Source organism: Chelonia mydas, chromosome 6 (genome assembly GCF_015237465.2).
Source record: "Chelonia mydas isolate rCheMyd1 chromosome 6, rCheMyd1.pri.v2, whole genome shotgun sequence".
NCBI lineage: Eukaryota > Metazoa > Chordata > Testudines > Cheloniidae > Chelonia > Chelonia mydas.
This window is the reverse complement of record NC_051246.2, coordinates 36,154,873-36,174,678: the sequence shown is the minus strand read 5'-3', so window position 1 is coordinate 36,174,678 and position 19,806 is coordinate 36,154,873. Positions and strand designations below refer to the sequence as shown.

General features: G+C 41.0%; 2 protein-coding genes across 10 annotated transcripts; both read left to right on the top strand.

Moving 5' to 3' along the window:
- The first annotated feature begins 584 nt into the window (after positions 1 to 584).
- ASCL3 (achaete-scute family bHLH transcription factor 3) lies at positions 585 to 5,351 on the top strand. 3 transcript variants are annotated; one of them, XM_043547908.1, is made up of 4 exons: positions 585 to 1,698; positions 1,942 to 2,008; positions 3,950 to 4,003; positions 4,439 to 5,351. In XM_043547908.1, exon 4 carries the CDS (start codon positions 4,456 to 4,458, stop codon positions 4,981 to 4,983), a length of 528 nt encoding a protein of 175 aa, XP_043403843.1. In that variant the 5' UTR covers positions 585 to 1,698; positions 1,942 to 2,008; positions 3,950 to 4,003; positions 4,439 to 4,455; the 3' UTR covers positions 4,984 to 5,351. The 3 variants fall into 3 exon arrangements, with proteins under 3 accessions (XP_043403843.1, XP_043403842.1, XP_043403844.1); XM_043547907.1 differs by lacking the exon at positions 3,950 to 4,003; XM_043547909.1 differs by lacking the exons at positions 585 to 1,698; positions 1,942 to 2,008 and having other exon boundaries at positions 2,015 to 4,003.
- Positions 5,352 to 8,244: 2,893 nt separating this feature from the next.
- C6H11orf16 (chromosome 6 C11orf16 homolog) lies at positions 8,245 to 19,804 on the top strand. Of its 7 annotated transcripts, XM_043547904.1 has the most exons (10): positions 8,262 to 9,249; positions 9,809 to 9,864; positions 9,940 to 9,993; positions 11,450 to 11,606; positions 13,202 to 13,430; positions 14,276 to 14,971; positions 15,731 to 15,918; positions 16,550 to 16,722; positions 18,456 to 18,705; positions 19,127 to 19,804. In XM_043547904.1, the coding sequence occupies exons 1-10, from the start codon at positions 9,214 to 9,216 to the stop codon at positions 19,208 to 19,210; spliced, it is 1,923 nt and encodes a 640-aa protein (XP_043403839.1). In that variant the 5' UTR covers positions 8,262 to 9,213; the 3' UTR covers positions 19,211 to 19,804. The 7 variants fall into 7 exon arrangements, with proteins under 7 accessions (XP_043403841.1, XP_043403838.1, XP_043403839.1 ...); XM_043547903.1 differs by having other exon boundaries at positions 8,252 to 9,249; positions 9,809 to 9,993; positions 18,456 to 18,633; XM_043547901.1 differs by having other exon boundaries at positions 9,809 to 9,993.
- The last annotated feature ends 2 nt before the right edge of the window (positions 19,805 to 19,806 follow it).

Below are 19,806 nucleotides of genomic sequence, written 5' to 3'. Positions count from 1 at the left end.
TTCCCTCACAAGCCATCAGTAGGTGAAGTGAATTTTTAGGGAAATAAACGGAGGTCCCTACTGTGAAGGCGTGCGGATATTTTGAATCGCAAAGACTGCTTCAAGCAGAATCGATTCTCTTAAGGCCTGAATGGGCCTTAGCAGGAAAGAAGAGTGTGTATGCATTTGTCTCTGAGTAGTGGATTAGCTTTCACTAATTTTACTTTCAGAGTAGCAGCCATGTGAGTCTGTATCCGCAAAAAGTACAGGAGTACTTGTGGCACCTTAGAGACTAACAAATTTAGTTGAGCATAAGCTTTCGTGGGCTAAAACCCACTTCATCGGATGCATGCAGTAGAAAATACAGTAGGAAGATTTTATATACGCAGAGAACATGAAACAATGGGTGTTACCATACACACTGTAAGGAGAGTCATCAGTTAAGGTGAGCTATTGCCAGCAGAATGGTTGACAACTGCTGGAAATGGCCCATCTTGATTATCACTACAAAAGGTTTTTTCTCTCTCCTGCTGGTAATAGCTCACCTTAACTGATCACTCTCTTTATAATGTGTATGGTAACACCCATTTTTTCATGTTCTCTGCGTATATAAAATCTTCCTATTGTATTTTCCACTGCATGCATCCGATGAAGTGGGTTTTAGCCCACGAAAGCTTATGCTCAAATAAATTTGTTAGTCTCTAAGGTGCCACAAGTACTCCTGTTAATTTTACTTTGTATTTCAAGTGTTCAAGATAAAGACTGCAGTATTATGATCTATAGAAGGTCTGATTAGTAAATGAGTCCCAAATTTAAAAAAAGGCTAGCTTCCTAATACTAGACTATAGAATTGAGGCTTTCAAAATGAGTTAATTTACACATACTCAATTCTAGTTAGAACTTGTCTATAATACTTAGTATAAGTTTTATAAACTCATTTGGCACAATTAATAAGTAGTAGTTGCCCACTTAAAGTTGCACTTGGTGGTAAAGATGCTAAAAATCTGTGTTCGGGTTCCCTGGTTCTCGCCTCAGCTCCACCCTGACCCTAGTCTAGGAACTGTTCACAAATTAGCAAAATTAGCCAGTGAGTATGCAACACACACACCATCTGTATGGCTACTGGGAATCCTCCAGAGAGGATATCCAGGCAGTTTCTATTCCTCAAGTAATGGAAAGGAGTGGAGAAGGGTTGAGAATCTGGCCCAGTGTTGAGATTTTGGAATTAGCACACCAAAGCAGCAGTTTAAAGATTACTCAAAGCAAAACCTATCTTGTGACATTACCACAAAATCAATCTAGTTGCAGATACCAACTTCATATATCCTCTTGTTCAAATATATTGAGATTTCTGTATTTAATAATAAAAATCTAACTGAAGTGCTAACTAGTTTTTATTCTTTTAAATATTTGGGTGTAAAATTCAATTAAATGAAAAGGACATTCATTACAGCAAATTGCTATAGCATATGGATCCAAGGGCTGTAAATAAAATTTGTCACTGATTACTGTCTAAGGTAGTTCAATTGTATCTAATACATTTAAACTTTCTATCCCATAATTCTAATATTTGTTGCCATTATAGCTACAGTGTGGGTGGAAAAAGCTAAACCAGAAAAGAGCAGATCTAAGTGTAAGCTACTTTGCATATTGTCAATTGACTATAAATTACACCAGTCTTTGACTCAACAAAACAGCGTTGGAACAACAATAGTTCAGGTAAGAGATGTAAAAGAAAGCAATATGTCTTTGAAAATATATAGCATTATGGCTTGAATAATTATAAATCAAAATTGTTGTAAATAACTTGTCAGCTATTTAGTGAGTACTTCAAATAGTCTATTTTAATGTGTATTTAGAATGACACATTGTTTGATAAAATAAGTTACACTGGCAGGTCAGAATTGAAAATATTAACTTTAAAACTTTTAATTTTCCATACAAAATTCTGATATTTTACAGACATTTTGAGCAGCCTGAAAATTCTGTTTCCTTGGATTACTTGAGAATTTTCTCCATCTCAGAACAGGTGAGTCTCTATAGCAATGAAACAATCTGATTTTGTATTTGTCTTGGACATTAGGATGGCAGATGGTGTTTTGTGTAATCCTGGTGTGCAGCAAAAGTGTTAGTGCCATTCAGTCAACGCTATGAATTTCTGATCTTTTCATTTTTTTGCTATACAGTGCTCATGTAGATTTTATCTTATGGTAATATTTCACATTCACATGTCAGTAGAATATAATCAAAGAAAATAATTCATTTTCTTCTCATATTAACAAAAGGAACAATCACCATTTGCTGTTTTGAATTTATCTATAATAGCTATATGTTCACCTCAGATTTCCCCTCATGTATAGCAAGTTAAGTTGTCTTCTGTAACTGAACATGAATTCATGTGTTCAGTGCATGTTTATGCTAGCAGCTAGCCTATGAAAGCATCTGTTCTAGAACATATTTGATTTTCTCTTTTGGAGAATTTTTGGTGAATGTGGATTCTCAATTCAGTGAAAGTTTTTAGTAAAATCAAAACTGAATTAAAACAGAATTTGAGATTGGATACACAAATATTTTGACTGAACATGACTTTACACATGGGAATAATGTGCACTTGGGATCTGAAGATAGGCCCAAACTTTGGTCACACAATTTTTCATGAGCGATGGAAGTAGGGCATTTCCAGTAATGCTTTTTAGTTCTCCTCCCTCTTCTCCCTTAGAGGGCATGAAGGAACCTGACTACTTTAGATGGTGCCACCTTGATGACATGGGGGTGGATGGTAGCAAAAGGAAATCAGGCTGGTCTCTATACAGGCAAGGATTGCGCACAGTCACTGAAAACCAATAGTGGTCTTATGAAGTTGCAGCTACGTTGTTTTTAAAGGGTAGCTTTGTTACAAAAACCGTACTGGAAGGCTGAGGTTAAACTACTCTTATAGTGCCTTGACAATCCCATAGAAGTACAATATAACTTCGTATTAGAGAGACGATTTTACTGTCTCTCTCAAACTTCCAAGTGTGATTTTAATGGTTAAATACAAATCCTGGACAATTGGTTCTGTCATATCTGCTGTCAGGCAGATGTAGCGAGAGTATGTGGCCCTCTAATGGGTCATCATGAATTAAAGCGAGTGCGGCTCTATGCAATACTCCAAAGGGAAGTTCATTCACTTACCATGTAGACAAGTATCAGAGGGGTAGCTGTGTTAGTCTGGATCTGTAAAAGCGGCATCCGACGAAGTGGGTATTCACCCATGAAAGCTCATGCTCCAATAAGTATGTTAGTCTATAAGGTGCCACAGGACTCTTTGCCACTTTTACCATGTAGAAACCCCTCTCCCTAATAAAACTAACAAGCAAACAAAATGTTTGTACAGCTGGAATGTAATCTGAACAACTTTCATTAGCATTGTTTAATACTGGCTATTAAAATGATCCTCAAATAATCCCATCTCAGTGGGAGGTGGAGGGGTGGGGGACGGACTCTGCAAAACAATCCTGGGTACAAGAATCCATAAGGAATCCTCTTCAGAGGAGACGTGGAACCAGTGTGTCACTTTACAGACATAAAGATAAGATTGAGGTCCCTGCACAAAGGAGTTTTCAATCTAATTGCAACATAATGCAGTGAGTGAAAACATCAAACATGTCGGTGAAAAGACAAAATAAGGGGAGAGTTTAAAACTCTTAATGAATGTTTTGTTTGGCTCAGTGAAGGTTACAGGCACTTGAGTTGTAATGGTTTTTGGAGGGAATGATGGGATGGAGAGGCTGTTTACTTTGCCAATGCGTGATGGGTATATGGCAGTGCCTGTCTCTCTCTGAGTGGCAGAATGCTGACTGAAAGTGGTGAGGGTTGAAGAGGGAATTGAAGGAGATTGAGGTCACTAGAGGCACAGGAGGAAGGAACAAAAATTCAGCCAGTTTTATTTTATATAATGCCAGCAATAAGTATTTTTTGTCAATTTCAGACTGAGCTGGACATATGTTTGGAAATGAAGAGGATCTGGTATTACAAATGCCAAGTAAATTTGAGCTCTCAGTGTAGCTTAACTGTGGTTTCCTTTAGGAGGCGGAAGGGATTACTTTATCTTTAGTCAATGCTTAGTAAATTTCTATAGCGTATGCTGGTGATTATGCACTTTTGTGTGTATGTGAAGGATGCTATTCAATTAAGACATCATTACATACCATGTGACAACCTCCCACACCATTTGATAATATCAGAAATGCATTAAAATCCCTCCTTCTGGAAAATTATTATTTATAATTTGTATTATTGTAGCACCCATGAGCCGTAGTCATGGATCAAGACCCCATTGTGTGAGGCGCTGTACAAACACAGAACAAAAAGACAATCCCTGCCCCTAATAGTTTACTATGTCAGTAATAGAACTTAACTCATTTAAGTAGTTGTAGTGTATGAATCATTCAATTAATGTGCAAATATACATTTTCAGGTTAAACACAAAACCCAATGGATAGTAAAAGCTACTGTAACTTCATGGACACGTTGTCCATCTATGACTCACAACATGTACAAGTGACTAGGCCTTTCAGTGGGGACCCTTTTGTCACGTTTCATGTGTACCCTGAGACACCGACCCAGTTCACTTGCTCTGAGGATTTGCCACTACTTCCTTTTACATCCGAGCAGTTGATCACAGAGAACTTCTACATGGATCCTTGCAACTTTCCTTACCAAGTGGCCCAGGCTAATTATGGCAGAGGTGACTGTTCTTACGGACCAGCTTTCATCAGAAAAAGGAATGAAAGGGAAAGGCAGAGGGTTAAGTGTGTCAACGAAGGATATGCCAAACTCCGACGTCACCTGCCTGAGGAATACTTAGAGAAACGGCTCAGCAAAGTAGAAACACTTCGAGCTGCAATAAAATACATTCACCATCTACAATCCGTTCTGTGCAGTGATTCTGCAGTGACAGAGAAGAATAACCTGGAACTGGGCCATACTTCCAAGGCAATGGCCAGAGAGATCCAGTTTTGAGGACTATCTGAACTGCTCCAGGGAAGAAAAATAATCACAGCTGAGGCTAATAACAATCACATTATTGGTGACACAAATAATTCTGTGAAACTGACACATTTTATGAACTGTACAAAGCACACATCCCTACCAGTCTACTGGGGAAAGAGTTTAAATTAACCTACAGGGAATTACATTGAGATGAGAAATACTAATCTACAAGAAAATGAAATGTAAACTATTTTAGTTAATTCATGGAAATTAGAAAAAAATCCTTTAACTATGTTAGTTGGAAACCGAAAATAGGACTACGTTTCATTTTTCGGAAAGGAGCAAATGTATATGCCATTTCAGTCTGCATATTTTAAATAAAGTGTAACCTTCTCATTGATGGGGCTCAGCTTCTGTTTGTTTTCAGGGATGTTTCATTTCCTGCTCATTTTCACACCTCCCCAAATTTTTTTTTAAAGTTGCTTGTGTATTGGTCTAGTGGCTATAGCGTGGGACTCCAGTTTTGCCAGAGGCCCGCTGGGTGAACTTCAGCAAGTCAGTGCCCCCCTATGTGCCTCAGTTTCCCCAACTGTAAAATGAGGATACTGACCTTTTGAAATACTTTGAGATCTACTCATATAAAGCACTTTAAAAGTGAATTATTATTATTTATTAAAAAGGGGTAAAAACACTTTCCAAAATAGTTACCTGAATGTGGAAAAATGCAGCATTTTTGGAAATGCAGCTCTATCCTTTTGTTAATCAAGTCTTTTTTGTACTTGAAACCTGGAAGTCTTACTGTGGTTTTAAACCCCTTTTTTCCTCGCCAAATTCCAATCTGTGAGCTGGATTCCATCACCCATACTGTCAGTGAGCTTAGTTCATGAGTTGTCTTGTTGACAATCACTGAATATGGCTTTACTTACCGACATAGTAAGATACTACTCAGAGGAGGGGTGGCAGAATCTGGCGCTGGGGAATGACATCCTGTAAGCCTGTATGCTGCCGCACTTTCACTGGGATAATGTTTCCTTCACTTCCTGTCCTAAATTGTTGCTCTGCACTCTTAAATAGCTGACCATTTCACCCCACAGCTAGCTGCATTTCAGCAAAATTTTCTAGTTAGGGCCTACTCACATGAGAGTGATGAGGAAGATTTAGCCCATAGTTTGCAAAGAGCTTTGACATCCCTTGGGTTGAAAGGTGCTATATTATTTACAGTCCTATTTTATTGATATTCAATAAAAAGGCTCTCCACATACCATAATGAGAGCCACTGCAACATGGGTGCAGCAAAGTACTGAGGAAAAAGTCATTAGCACCTGATAATCTAAACCAGATGTGGCTTTTCCTTTAGGCCCAGCAGTCATCTGTACGCTACTGGGTTTATGGAAGCAAAAAGCTAGTTTTACCGTGACACAGAAAAGGAACATTAGTCCACTAATCACTATTTGCAGTACTATCCCTTTACGTGTGAGGCAGGTCTCTAGTGCACACATAGCTCTCTCCATTCTAGTTGAAATCTTGAAATCTCCACCGTTGTTTCTGAAGGCTTAAAAGCTTTGTTGCTGCTACAGCCCACACTGGACCTGGTCATGACCAAGCTTATCTTTGCTCTTTTCTGAGTGAAAACAAAGCTTTAAGCCCAAGAGTTTCAAAAATAGGATCTTCAAGTCCACATTCAGGTTCCTGAGTAAGTGGCCTGATTTTCAAAACATTGGAGCCCCCATGGCTTCATGCCTGAGTTCCTCTCTGGAGGAGGAAGACAGCATGACTATTTTCCAAGCTTTTGGAAACTATATTTCCAAGCTATTTTCCAAGACAATAGGGATCAGAAGTAATTCTGCTAGTCATCCACTTGTTTTAAATTCATTTCCTTAGGACAATCATCTGGTTAAAAGACTATGAAATACAATTCTGATGAAACAGCTCGAAAGTAGAACTTGTTTCACTAGCTGGCAATGAGATTTCATCCGTGCTTAATTTGTAGTGAAAGAGGTGCCGGGGCTCGAGCAATTTTTTTACATTCATAATTCATGCAGCAAACCCAGAGGTGCCAGGGCTATGAACTGCCAAGCCTAGAGGTGCCGGGGCTCAGCCATGGCACAAATCAAGCACTGGATTTCATATGTGTAGCAGATGAATGTAAAAAAACTCAGCAGAGGAGCAATGAAATGCCCTTGCAACAATTCATTAAAGTTATGGAAGAGGAGACAGATCTAGAGGTCAGAGCAGGGATCAACAATCAGGAAGAGTCCTAGATCTTATTCCAGGTTAAGAAATCTCTTTTACTCACCTGAAAATGGGAGAGAGGCAATATTGTCCAGTGGGTGGCCCCTTGACTGGAACTCAGGAAATCAGGGATATGTTCCAGGCTCTGACATTGACCTGCTGAGTGACCTTAGGAAAGTCAGACTGGAAGCTCTGTGGGGCAGTGGCTGTCTCTGTTAAGTTTTTGTACACTGCCTAGCACAATGAGGCTGGGTGCTACTGCAATACAAATAAAAATAAATCACTTCACCTATCTGTGTCTCCTCTGACCCCTTATCTGTCTAGTCTAGACTGTGAGCTCTTAGGGGTTGGAACTCCCTCTTACTGTTTATACAGTGCCTACCACGGTGGGGCTCTGATCTTTGGGGCATTGAGGTGTTACTGTAATACACAGCATACTGTATTATTATCTACCTAGTAGATGGATGTGAGGCTTAATGACTTCATGTTTGTAAAGTGATGTGACACCAGCTCAACCACTTCCCTTTTGCCCTAACTGCACTGCAGCACTTTTGTTACCTCATATGGGGCCTTTTTATTTTAATCCCACGGGTTCATATGACCCTGTCTTGGTCAATAAAATTGTGTTTGGTCATTCAAGGGTGCAAAATAGACTGTATATGCACAATGCATTCCTATACTATGACCCCACCACGGTAACTGATACTTTGATCGAATGGATTATGTCTGTCACATTTAAAATAGAATGGATATGTGTTAGATGATCATCTATGGGAGTACCGTTCCTTTGGCTGTTAGCTGAAACACTCATGTATGTGCATGCGTGGCTTTCTTCAACACAGTCACTTCCTGTTGGTAATGAATCTATGGCAACCAGCTTAGTAACTGGAAAACACTAGCAACAAATGACTTTTCACACCGAACAGGCAAAAGGGCAGGATTTCTGAAGTCAGGCCAGGTGTGGGACGACAAGATTGGGCACACTCAATATCTGGTAAGTTCAATATATTCAGTTTCCAGAACCACTGTACCTAAGTAATTGAAGCTGCTCAGTAAACATAATATAATTTTATACAAGTCACCTGTGTCTTTGCTCTCCTCTGCCCATGCTGTATCTGTTCTGTGGATAAGAAGGGATTTTGCTCTTCAGGGCTGTCTGGCCAATATCTTTCCCCAGCACTAAATTCACTGCAAAATTTTTTTTTAATGTTAAGTTAAAAATAAAATTAATATGAACATCAATACAAAGTCTAACTTTACATTACATTAATTATTAATATTTGTGTGTAAGAATCAGTATGCTTGTAAAGTAATCAATATCCTTGACATTATTTGCTCATTTGCAGACACAAGTTTTGCAGAGATTATTACAATAATTGTTGCAATCTGTGATCCTGTTGCAATTTATGATCTAGTTGGGAGTTTATGTAAAACACTGGTTTGTTAAATAAGAATTTGCTGAAATCTGACCATATTTATCAAAAGAGCAGCCAGATGATAGTCTTTTGTACCAGAGAAAATGAGAGAGTAAAATCCACAAGTAACATTTTTCAAATGCAGCTAAATAACATAGGAGCCTAAACTCCATTTGCAAATGTAATTTAGGAGCATAGTCCAATTGTCTTTCAGTTAGAAAATTTTACCCCATGTATAAATATTTTAAAGTAATATAAAAAATCTAGTTAGAATAGAAATGTCCTGCTAAATCTTGCCCAGGTTACAAGATAGCTATAGCATTGTAAATCTTAACTTGACAGCCACAGAATAGTTATCTCTTCACTTGTCAAATGTGAGCCATGATTTCCTTCTCTTGCTAAAAGCATAACCTTTCATCATAAAACATGACAGAACAGCTGCAAGATCAAATGATTTCCCCTTAAATACATCACTATAACACAAGTAACAGGCAACATTAATCTAGTGCTACATTCAAAAGCTGTCTTCGAGCTCATTCAGCTATATCAGCTCCAGCTGTGATTTTGGTCATAGCTCATAAAATATGTAGGATTGGGTTGGGACAGGACACAGATGGGAATCATTTTAGGAAGAATGCAGGTGCAGCAGGTGATGGTGTTGATTCCTGAGGTGGCATAACTATGAGTCTCTCAGTGGTGTTCGAGGGTACTAATCTATGGAGGACTTGATTTAAAACAGGAAATTCCTGAAGACTTTTCTAGTTTATTTAATGTTGCTAAGGTGCCAATCACCTTTTGTAAAAGTCTGATTCAAAGTCCTTTGAAGTCAATGGAAAGGCTCTTATTGACATCAGTGGGGTTTGGATAGTATAGGGGTGTTAACCACACTGACTTCTCCTGGCCAAATTCAAGTTTGGTGAATTACATTCCAGCTACCTAAATCCCCCCTGTAATTTCAACTGAGTACCTTAATCTTCAGTTCCTGTTGCTCTGCACTGTTAAACAGTTGTTATATTTCACACCAGAAGTGGCTGCATTTTCAGTGGTAGGCAGTTTTGATTCATGTTCTTATGTAAAACTCCTTTTGGAGCCACTAGAAAATGTAAGTCATTATGATCATCATCTAACTACTGTGTATATTTGCTTAAAACCTGATACATTGTGTTTATTCACATCAAACATAAAATTATCACAGTTCCATTTTGTAGGTAACTGCTTATGGGGGAATGGAGAATCCAGGAAGATCCTTGTTTACAGAGCACAGGTACTGCAGAGCAATGACAGCACTAGATAAACTCTCATGCAGCAACTTCCTAACTAATATCGATCCCTTCTCTAGTGGGTCTTTCATGGTGCATCCTGCTTGGGTTACCAGACTTCTCATCCCCCAAAGGTAATAAAAAGTTCTTGCTTGTGTCTGTCATTTGCTTTCTCACTTCCAGTCTCTACCCATCTTGACAAATTAGCAAACTGAAGATAGTTTGAGAATTGCCACAATGTTTTTCATTGTCAGCTTTATAGACCATTACTGATTAAAATTTTCTGCAACACTGTTGATGGCTGAAAACAAGCTATGAAGTAAGTCCACAAACTAAAGAGACAGGCCCATTGGCGCCAGCTGTTCTTTACAAGCAACTCCTTTCTCAGATCTGACAAACTCACTACACTTAATACATCTCTTTCGTGGTATTTTTCCATGAAAGGTAGCATGTAAGGTCTCTACTGAAAGCTTGTAACTTAACAATACTCATAATTATTGTGGGATGTGTGTACGGGTAATATTTAAGGCATAATTTAACTATGTTGTATCGTCTTAAAGTTGGTCAGAAAACATCGTATGATTGGGTGATAGCCCACTCGAGTGGGAGGGAGTTGTCATCCCTCCCTGCTCAGCTGGTGATGTAATGCCCTATCCCAGAACAGTCATTGGAAAACCATCAAAGACAACTGCAAACAATCAAAACCACTTGGAGGTAAAAAGGACCATAACAACAGACAGTGTTTGCCCTGTGTGTGAATAAAGACAAAAGACTGATTCAGTGTAACACAGGATGGAAAAAGACTCCTTGTATCCATTCATTGAGGAGACATGTTATTGAATGGGGGGCAGGTCTTATGAAAAATTGGATCCTGGTTCCTGTGATGCCAGCCAACTCTGCAACAGACTGAACTGGGGGTGGGGTGCTTTATTAGCTAGGAAAAGTAACTATTAATAAATTGTAGGCCGTAGTTTGCATTTTATGATTTGTTTTGTATTGTAACTGGATGTTTCCATTACTGTCTCTTTTTTCTAGTGGAGTCTCTCTTCTTTCTTATGATAAAACAAAAGAGGGTTTATTTAAATGCAGTACTTTATACAAAAGTGATTTAGGGTAAAAGTGGTAAACTGGGGCACACTGCTCCTTTGAGGGCAAAGGAGCTAGGATTTCTGAGAGTAGCCAGTACAGGATCTGGATATCATAGAGGAATGCTTCAAGGGAACTTGGGACACCTCTTGTTAACCTGATGTAAAGGGCAGTTAGAGGCTAGTTTGTTAGAGCATAAGTTAGAGCAACTACTGCTGTAGGTTATACCAAACCAGGATCACAGTGTGATCCTACCACAACCAGCAAACACCCTCCCGCACAGTGGTGTGAGGCTGAGAGGAGCTGCTTGAGTTATGCAAGCAAGGGATTCTCCTGCACAGGCAAATCCTCAGCCAGCTCCTTCTGCCTGCTTTACACCATAGGGGTGGAACAAAACAGGTCCACCAGGGCCCGGGATCTGGCCCTTGAAGGTTAATAGATTGTCTTTGTTTGACTTATGGAAGCTGTTTGCTCTCACCGCTAACCCTTTTCTTTTTATTCAAGGTGCTCATGGATCGGCCACTGTCCACATTTCCCTGACACAGCATGTAAGGGGCTGAAGGTGTGGGAAAAATCAGTGGACATTGCTCATGTTCCTGTTCTAGCAAGAAGGGAATCTGATGGGTTTTATTATCTTGGTACGATAAAACAGGAGATAGAGGCAAGTGATTATTGGCTCACTTATCTTGTGTAGCTATTCTTAATTTACTGTGTGCCCCCATTACAGTGAGATCTGTTCATTGTAGGAAGTCACATGGATCAGACCCTGGACTCTCCCAGAAGAGATTCACAAAGGGTCAAATTCATGGATTGCAGAATGCCCCTCAGTAGCATCTCTCCACCACTTGAACCCCTGCTATGGGTGGAACTGGGTTGGGGGGGTGCAAAGGCAGATCAGCTGTGCAGTGGGGTCTGTGCATCATTTCTGTCGGTTCTGATGTAGGCTGTTGCATGAAGTCAGGAGGCAAGTCACAACCAGAGCATCTGCATTTGTGATTATATGGCTCCAGTGGATTAAAGACCATGTATACGGGCAGTAGTGTCCAGTGGTCCAGCCCCTTCTACTGTACCTATTGATTAAGGGCATACTGTATGAGTCTGCTCGGGATAACAAAGGTATGGGCTGAGATGACACCTGTATGCAGCCTCTATGCCTCCTTTGCTGGGCCTTCTCTTCCTGATGTTGGACTTTCTGGCAGCTATTCTAGTCTGCAAAAGGGACTGTTGGCTTGTGGAAAGTCGGGGTATGCCCATTATTCAGAAAACAAGGCAGCTGCTTGTCAGATAGGGACTACCAGACTGATCTCTTTAGGGAAGCTCCTGTTGTGACACTACGCTGCTGTAACGCTTTGGCTTCCCATTCTTCCACCAGCGCTGATGTTTTTTTGGAAGGTCGTTTTGCCCCAGTTGGGCCCATCCTGCAAGGTTGCATGAAGCCTTGGCTCCTGCTGCGAGTCAGGGCTCTCAGCACCTTGCAGGGACAGGCTCTTTGTTTCTGAGCCAGTCGTGTTGGGCATTGAGCCACGTTTAGATCAATTTTGTGGTGTTATGGCCCGCGCCCCACCTACTGTTGTGAATAGACAGATAAACATCAATACTGTTGGAAAACTGTTAGTGTGTTATGGATACACTTAGGGCTTTATTCCCCTGCAAACCAAGGCACAGCATGTCTTTTCAGAGACACTAGTGAATGCTTTAATTCATTAAGTTGTTAGCACTTAAAACTTTAAAGAAAAAAGGGCCTATTCTTTCTGAAGAGCAGGGGAGTGGCTTGCTTCACTTGCTGATGCAAAGCTCCTTAACTGTTTTCTAAAAGATAAAATGCCTGGTTACCCAGTAGGTAACAGGAAAGGATTCATGTGTGAATAGAGAACAGCTCTGAACTGCCTTTGGGTACTTTGTCACCATCTATGTACAGGGTAGTTTGTGAAATTGGCAGCATCCCATGAATTACAGCTGGGCATGGAATCTCAGGCCTGTAGTGTCTTTTGCAGGGGAGAAAATACAGGTCTTAGTTGCAGTATATGCACAGGGGTATTTTACCAAGGCTGCTGAACACAAACATCCCCCTGTAGTTCTTTCCAGCCCTCTAGATGAGAGACTAACAGCACGTGCTGCTTACTGTCACCATTCCTGCTGTCCTAGAGTTCAGGCCTAGTCTAAGCTGCCATGGAAGGGACTGCTGACTGCAGTACAAGGCCTTATATTATGTATACAGGGTGGGCTTCCTCATAATTGTTTTGTTCCTGGTAACAGGGCGAAAGAGGAACTTTCCTGGTCGAGTTTGACAAACCACCTGCATCGGGTGACAAGTACTCAGTATGTGTGCAAAAAACAGCCAGGGATGACATCCTTGAATATGTCAACGGAATGAGGCACTCCATACTCCCTGGAGACAAAGTGCTGGCACCCTGGGAACCAGACCTTGTCAGATATGGCCCTGGAACCATCCTCCTGGGCATTGAGACACGGGATCCCCTGAGAGGTAAGAAGGGATCCCCTGAAGTGGTAAGAATGAACACTGTTTTTGGTATTGCTACTGCAGCAGAAGCATCAGTGCAACTTGCAATGTTTATTTTATAAATTTATACCAAGGGACGTAGTGGGAACTAGTAACGGATCCCTAGAAAGTGCTCCTTAGTAATACCTTGAGTGTGAGAGTTAACTTCTAGATTGCTCTACCTTTTATTAAGAAAACAGTGACTTTTTAAATTTGCACCTTTGCTATCCACTACATCTAGTCTTTTAGCAGTTATTCAATTTAACTTCTTACTGAAACAAGGGCACCAGCCATTGGGGAAAGGATAATGTGTTCCATTATCTGATGCATAGGGAAACTTCATTTTCAAATGGGGGTAGTGTTAAGAAGATGGCGCCCGTTAGAATGCTCAGATCGGCACTGGGTTATTTATATATCCAAGTGCTGATCTGAGCACCCACATGTGGAATTTAGATAGACTAATAATCCACCCATGTTTGACAATTTGGCCCTGTTTGCTTATCAAAATACTGGTAAAATGTCATTGGATTATCACGGCCCAATTTGGCTGCAATACCAAAAGTACCAGACAATTACCATTTGCGTCTATTTCACGTGGGGACAGATTTGCAGGAAAACTTCTGCCAGGTCTGTGATAACAATGGCAAATTCAATAGCAGCCTCCATATCGTACAGTATATGATGAGGAGGTGTTAGAACAGGAGGGTGTTCCTGCTCTTGGACAAAGGTAGAAAACGTGTATTAAATTGCTAAGACCAGTCAAGACACTAGTATTTTCCCAACCAGAGCAGTACTGTCTAATGGTATCTTACCTTTTTTCTTTTCAATAGCCTCAGAGGATGAAGAAATCATGGTCTATTTTTGGAATGACAAGAAAGTGAAAGTACCACTAGGTGTGGCCTTATGGATTCCACCAGACATGTGGGAAAGGATAGTTGAGATGATTCACATGCCCTTCACCAGCAGATTAAAGTTTATGAACCCCCACAACACTACTAGCTCTTACACTTCTCCTTGCAGATTTCTAAGAGCTCCCATCCATTCATGTGCTTTAGATGATGGGCTAAGTAAGTACAGGTGGCCACGGCCATGCCCATTAATCTGCCCCCCCTTTCATGGTCACTGTCACAGTGTATGCTGTTCACCAGTCCATGTGGGATGTATCTGCTGCTCCCATCCCAAATTCAATGCCTGGTGGCCTCTACTATCCACATCTTTGCTCTCTCAAAGAGGCACTAAACCGCAAGAGTCCAATAACAAACCCACGGCACAATTTCTAGAATTGGAAAGTCCAAAGGAAAATGAACCAGCAGCTGCTGCTGCTTCTTCCTCCTCCTCCTCCTCCTCCTCTTCCTCTTCTGATTTAGAAAGTGAGGAGGAGATGTGCCTAACTAAGAGCACGATGGTGGATAGTGCTGTTAATACAGATTCCAGTCTTTTTGAAAAGCCCAAACTGAAAGATGCTGCAAGACCTGAGTGGAAGTATTGGAAGAGAAGCCACCCGAAGTCACATCCTAGGAATCCAGGTATATTTAATCTCTTTCCTTAGTTATTTGTCAACAGGTGCTTCTTCACTGAAAGCGTTCTATGACCCTCTTCAGTCTGGCACTGTATCTCATTCAGTGTTAGACTCGAATGTGGGTCTATATCTCTGCTAGCAGTGACATAGATGTACTTGTAAATGTCTAACTTACCGTATTTCAACATTGGTAGACAAATCGTATGTATGATGCATAGAAAGCAGAAAAAAAATCTGACCATCAATATGTCATTTATCCTTTAACTACTACCTAGAATTTAAAATAGGTTAAATAAATTCGTAAATCTGAAATTCATAAAAATGTTATTTTGTAGTCCCACTCCCCTTTTTAAAAAGTAAAACAAAACTTTGTACTGGGGCCTAAACCAGGCATCAGTTAAAAATCCTTTTAATTAATTTCTATAAATGCAAGATCTGCACCAGGTTTTGCCTTCTTCATCACATGTAAAGGCTCCTCCTTCAGTACTTTATCCAGTGGAAAACCACACAAAAATGGAATCAGATTCAGGAACACACACACAACTCTAAATTCCTAATCTTTCCCCCCACCCTTCCCACATTTTTCATGATGCCATCCACACAGTTAACTTTTACTTTAGTAACTGATATCCTGAACCAGAAATCGTGCACCTACAAGAGTTCCTTTTAGGTTAAAATTGCACTTTCCCTTCCAAATGACTACCATTTTTTATCTTTAATGTAAAAGTAAGATTATGCACATTAAATATAGTATCTATATCCCCAGGAATCAGCATTCCCAGCAGCAAGTGTACAAAGGGGAAAGCAGAATCCAGAACCATTTTCTGCTTCGACATGTACCCTGTTGCACCAACCAACCAGAGTGCAATGTTTGAAACTATTGAGCAGTCTCCGAGAAGACATTTCACACTGAAAGATGTCTTAATCCACCATGATTTCAAGCCATCACTGGGGGTAAGTAATCTATGGTGAAACAGTATTATAATTAGGTACATTCGTTCTTTAAATTGAAGATGATGATGTTCTGGATATTAGCTGCAGAAGCAAATGGCCCTAAGGTTACCCTGTTGCCTGCTAACCCCTCCCCCCACCCCATCTCTGTATTGGCACGAGAGCTTCTCTTCCCATTCAAGACGCAGCTGGGCAGGATCTGAAGCCATCTTACTCAGTTTAAAAAAAACCCAAAAACTAAAACTTGGCATGTAACTCAATGGTGATTCAATGGCGCTTGTAACCTTAGAGACTGATTCAATGCTCACTGAAGTCATGGGAGCTAGATTACAGCTTTAGGAAGGTAAACAACACCTATAGAATGCTTGATCCTGGGAATGGATGGCTCTGAAATTCAGGAGTAATAGAATCCAAGCAAAGAGCTCTCCTTCCTTCTACCTACACAGCTCTGCACCAGGCTCACTCCATCGAGGGCATTTTGTACTGCCCCAAAGCCTGATGCGTGTGGGTATTTTTCTAGAAATCAGTCTTTGCTGAATACTGCTCTAGAGTTCAGCGAGAGGATACAAAATGCATAAACCAAGTCAGAGGAAAGAGGACTAAAGTCCTAGTTTTCATGCTTAATTTCTCTCAGCTGCAGGCCACTCCTTGTTTAGAGAAACTTGGAGAAAATCAAATAGAACGTGAACGCCAAAGAAAAGCCTGCATGGAACAAAAAAGAAAGAAAAAATTCTTGCAGCAGACGTGGGAGCATGAAAGAGAACAGCAGGCTGAAGAGAAATACTACACTGCACAGGAACACCAGAGGTACATCACACAGGTCAAGTATTAGCTACTCTGCATCTTCCCTCTTTTGGTTCAATGGACTTTGACCACAGAGTAAAGCATTGTGCACACTAAACTTATATGAAGAACTTCTAATAGAAAATATGCACAGTAATTTCAGCTATTTGAGCAGAATGAGTGTCTAGTTTAAATTATCAATAAATGTCCACATTGTGCTCTGTTGTAACTGATTTATACCTTTCTTAGGAAACCACTGTTCATAGGCTTCTTTGAAACAAGTACAAAACTTCAGGCATTCTGTACATTAATGGTTAATGGGTAGGTTATGTCAGATATTTGTTTCTACCAATTTTGCAATAAATGATTAAGCAGTCATATCCTGATGGACAGGGCTTGAACACAAACCCCTATGTGATGCATAATTTTTACTGAAGTCAATAGTTTTGCATGTGGGAGGACTGCAGGGTTGGGCCCTGTATGTTTGTAAAGACTATTAAAAAAAAAAAACACTAAATGAAGAGACTGAGTTGCATCTGTGGCTGGCCATCCTGTTCCCTGCAGAACTGGTGGAAGAAACAGAAGGGACATTCCTTCTCAGATTGATGAAAGATTTAAAGGGTTGACTCAATATGACATTCCCCAAAAGACATAGGCCCAGTTTAAGTAATTTTGTGAGACCAAATTACAATGTGACTGTCCCTAAACAGTTAAAGCACAGTTCTATCTTGTACTCTAGCTCAGGGGCAGGCAAACTTTTTGGCCTGAGGGCTGCGCCTCCCCAAACAGCCAAGCAGGGCCTGGTCCCAGCCCCCTACCTGACTGTCCCCTGGGGACTCCTGCCCCATCCAACCCCCTGTTCCCTGTCTGCCCCTCAGGGACCCCTGCTCTTGGTCCCCTACCTGCCCCCGGAACCTCCGCCCCTAACTACTCCCCCCCACCGCCCTATCCAACCCCCCTTCCTTCCTGACCCCCCAGGGACCCCTGCCCCATCCATCACCCCTGCTCTCGGTCCCCTGACTGTCCCCCACTGCCCCATCCAACCCCTCCTCTCAGTCTTGACTGCCCCCCTGGAACCCCTGCCCCCATTCAACCCCATTCCCCACCCTCTGACTGCCCTGACCCCATCCACACCCCCACCCCGGACTCCCTTGCCCTCTATCCAACCCCCCCTGCTCTCTTACCACGCTCCCTGGAGCATCGGTGGCTGGCAGCAGGAGAGGCAGCTATGTCGCGCAGCACAGAGCACTGGGTCAGGCCAGGCTCTGCAGCCACACCACCCAGAGCATTGCACCAGCTGCGGGGGAGGAGCTGGGGGCTAGCCTCCAAGGCCAGGAGCTCAGGGGCCAGGCAGGACAGTCCCATGGGCCAGATGTGGCCTGCAGGCCATAGTTTGCCCACCTCTGCTCTAGATGGAGCCTTAAACTACTTGACCATATCCTTTACAAACATACAAGTTTAGTTAAGAGCCAACTAAAACTTCAGGGTGGGTTTTCGAAAGTGCTTAGCTTTGGCCTATCTTTGCTCTCACAGATGTGAGCAGTGAAAGTCCCACTGAGTGCTTCTGAAACTCTATCCTAAGGTTTATTTTTAAAACATTTATATTCCATTGAAGAGTTTATGTACCTGTAAAACTGCTTCCACTGAGAAAGCTACACCAGGCAGGTGTATTTATTTTAAGGATAAGAGAAGAGCAGACAGACAAAAACACAATCTTTTCAGAACAATGCTTAACTCATTGGGTTTTTCTTCTCCAGGAAAAAGCTGCTGCAGCATTTTGAGAATGAAGATAAGAAGGTAAAAGAACAAGACATAAAGCAGAATCAGACAATGAAAACAAAGCAACTCGCACAGCAGAGGACAAACCTGAAGATGCAGACTATGGCAGAGGAGGACAGGCAGAAAGGACAGCAAAGACTAGCTCATCTGCAACAAGTCAGAGAGACACATGACCAGAGGGAATTTAATAAGTGTATAGCTGAAGAAATTAAAAAGAAACAATCTCAGGTAAACTACCCATCTATACAGGGTTATTTTTATACAGTGAATAAAGTGTGCCCTCATCATCAAGCTCTCTGCTCTAATGACCTTCAACTCTCCGTTAAATGAACAAAAGCTGTAGGTAGCCAGAATAGCTTTATGGATAACACCACCTTAACCGATTAAAATCAGTTCCATTTAGATGGAAATGAGGTAAGTACCTTCACTGTCCTGTCCAGAGGATGTGTGTCTTTCCATATTAAGTTCCATTCTAGTCCACTGTGCTGGACTAGAAGCCAACACTCTTGGGGAGAGAGGAACAAGTAATAGTACAGAAAACCTGAACAATTGGGAATTGAGAGAGCAAGGTTTTAATAAGCCTCCCGTTTGTTCTCATGGTTTCAAAAAGTCTGACAGGGATTTCAGCATGATGGTTTCTCTCTTGTAGGAAGCCCGAAGGAGAAGAGTGGAGACCCAGTACAAGTTAATGGCAGAAAAGATCTTTCAAGATGAAAAACAGAAGGGAAAGTAACCAGACAGCACAGAACAAAGGAGATACAAACAACAAAAGTAAAAGTTTGCATATGGATACTAAAACATGATACCCATTTTATTCCCAGGTGCCCATTCAGCAAGCTACCTAAGCCCATGAGAAGTCCCATCGACTTCAGTGGGATTACTCATGTTCTTAAATTAGACACATGTTGAAATGCCTGGCTGAATCAGGGCCTTAAAGATAATGAACTTAAGTGGGAGTTAAGCATGCGTGTACATGTTTTGCTCAAGTGGGATTTGGCTTAATGAAAGTGAAACCGAACAATACTGCCGAAACTTGCATTTATGTAGCAATAACTGGGATTTTTTTTTTTTTAATTGCAACCGTGTGCACATTTTAGCTTGAATTACAGCTCCAGTTTCTTCATTCATACCAGTATGACCAGTTAACTACAGTATTCTACATGGCACACTGTAGCCAGATCCTCACCTGCTGTAAATGGGCATGAACTTCAATGGAGCTACATTGATTTATACCAGCTGAGGATTGCGCTTTTTATATTCAAGCAATTATAAATATAACTTGCATGACTTTAGTTCCTAATTAAAAAAAAAAAATAAAAAAAATTCATC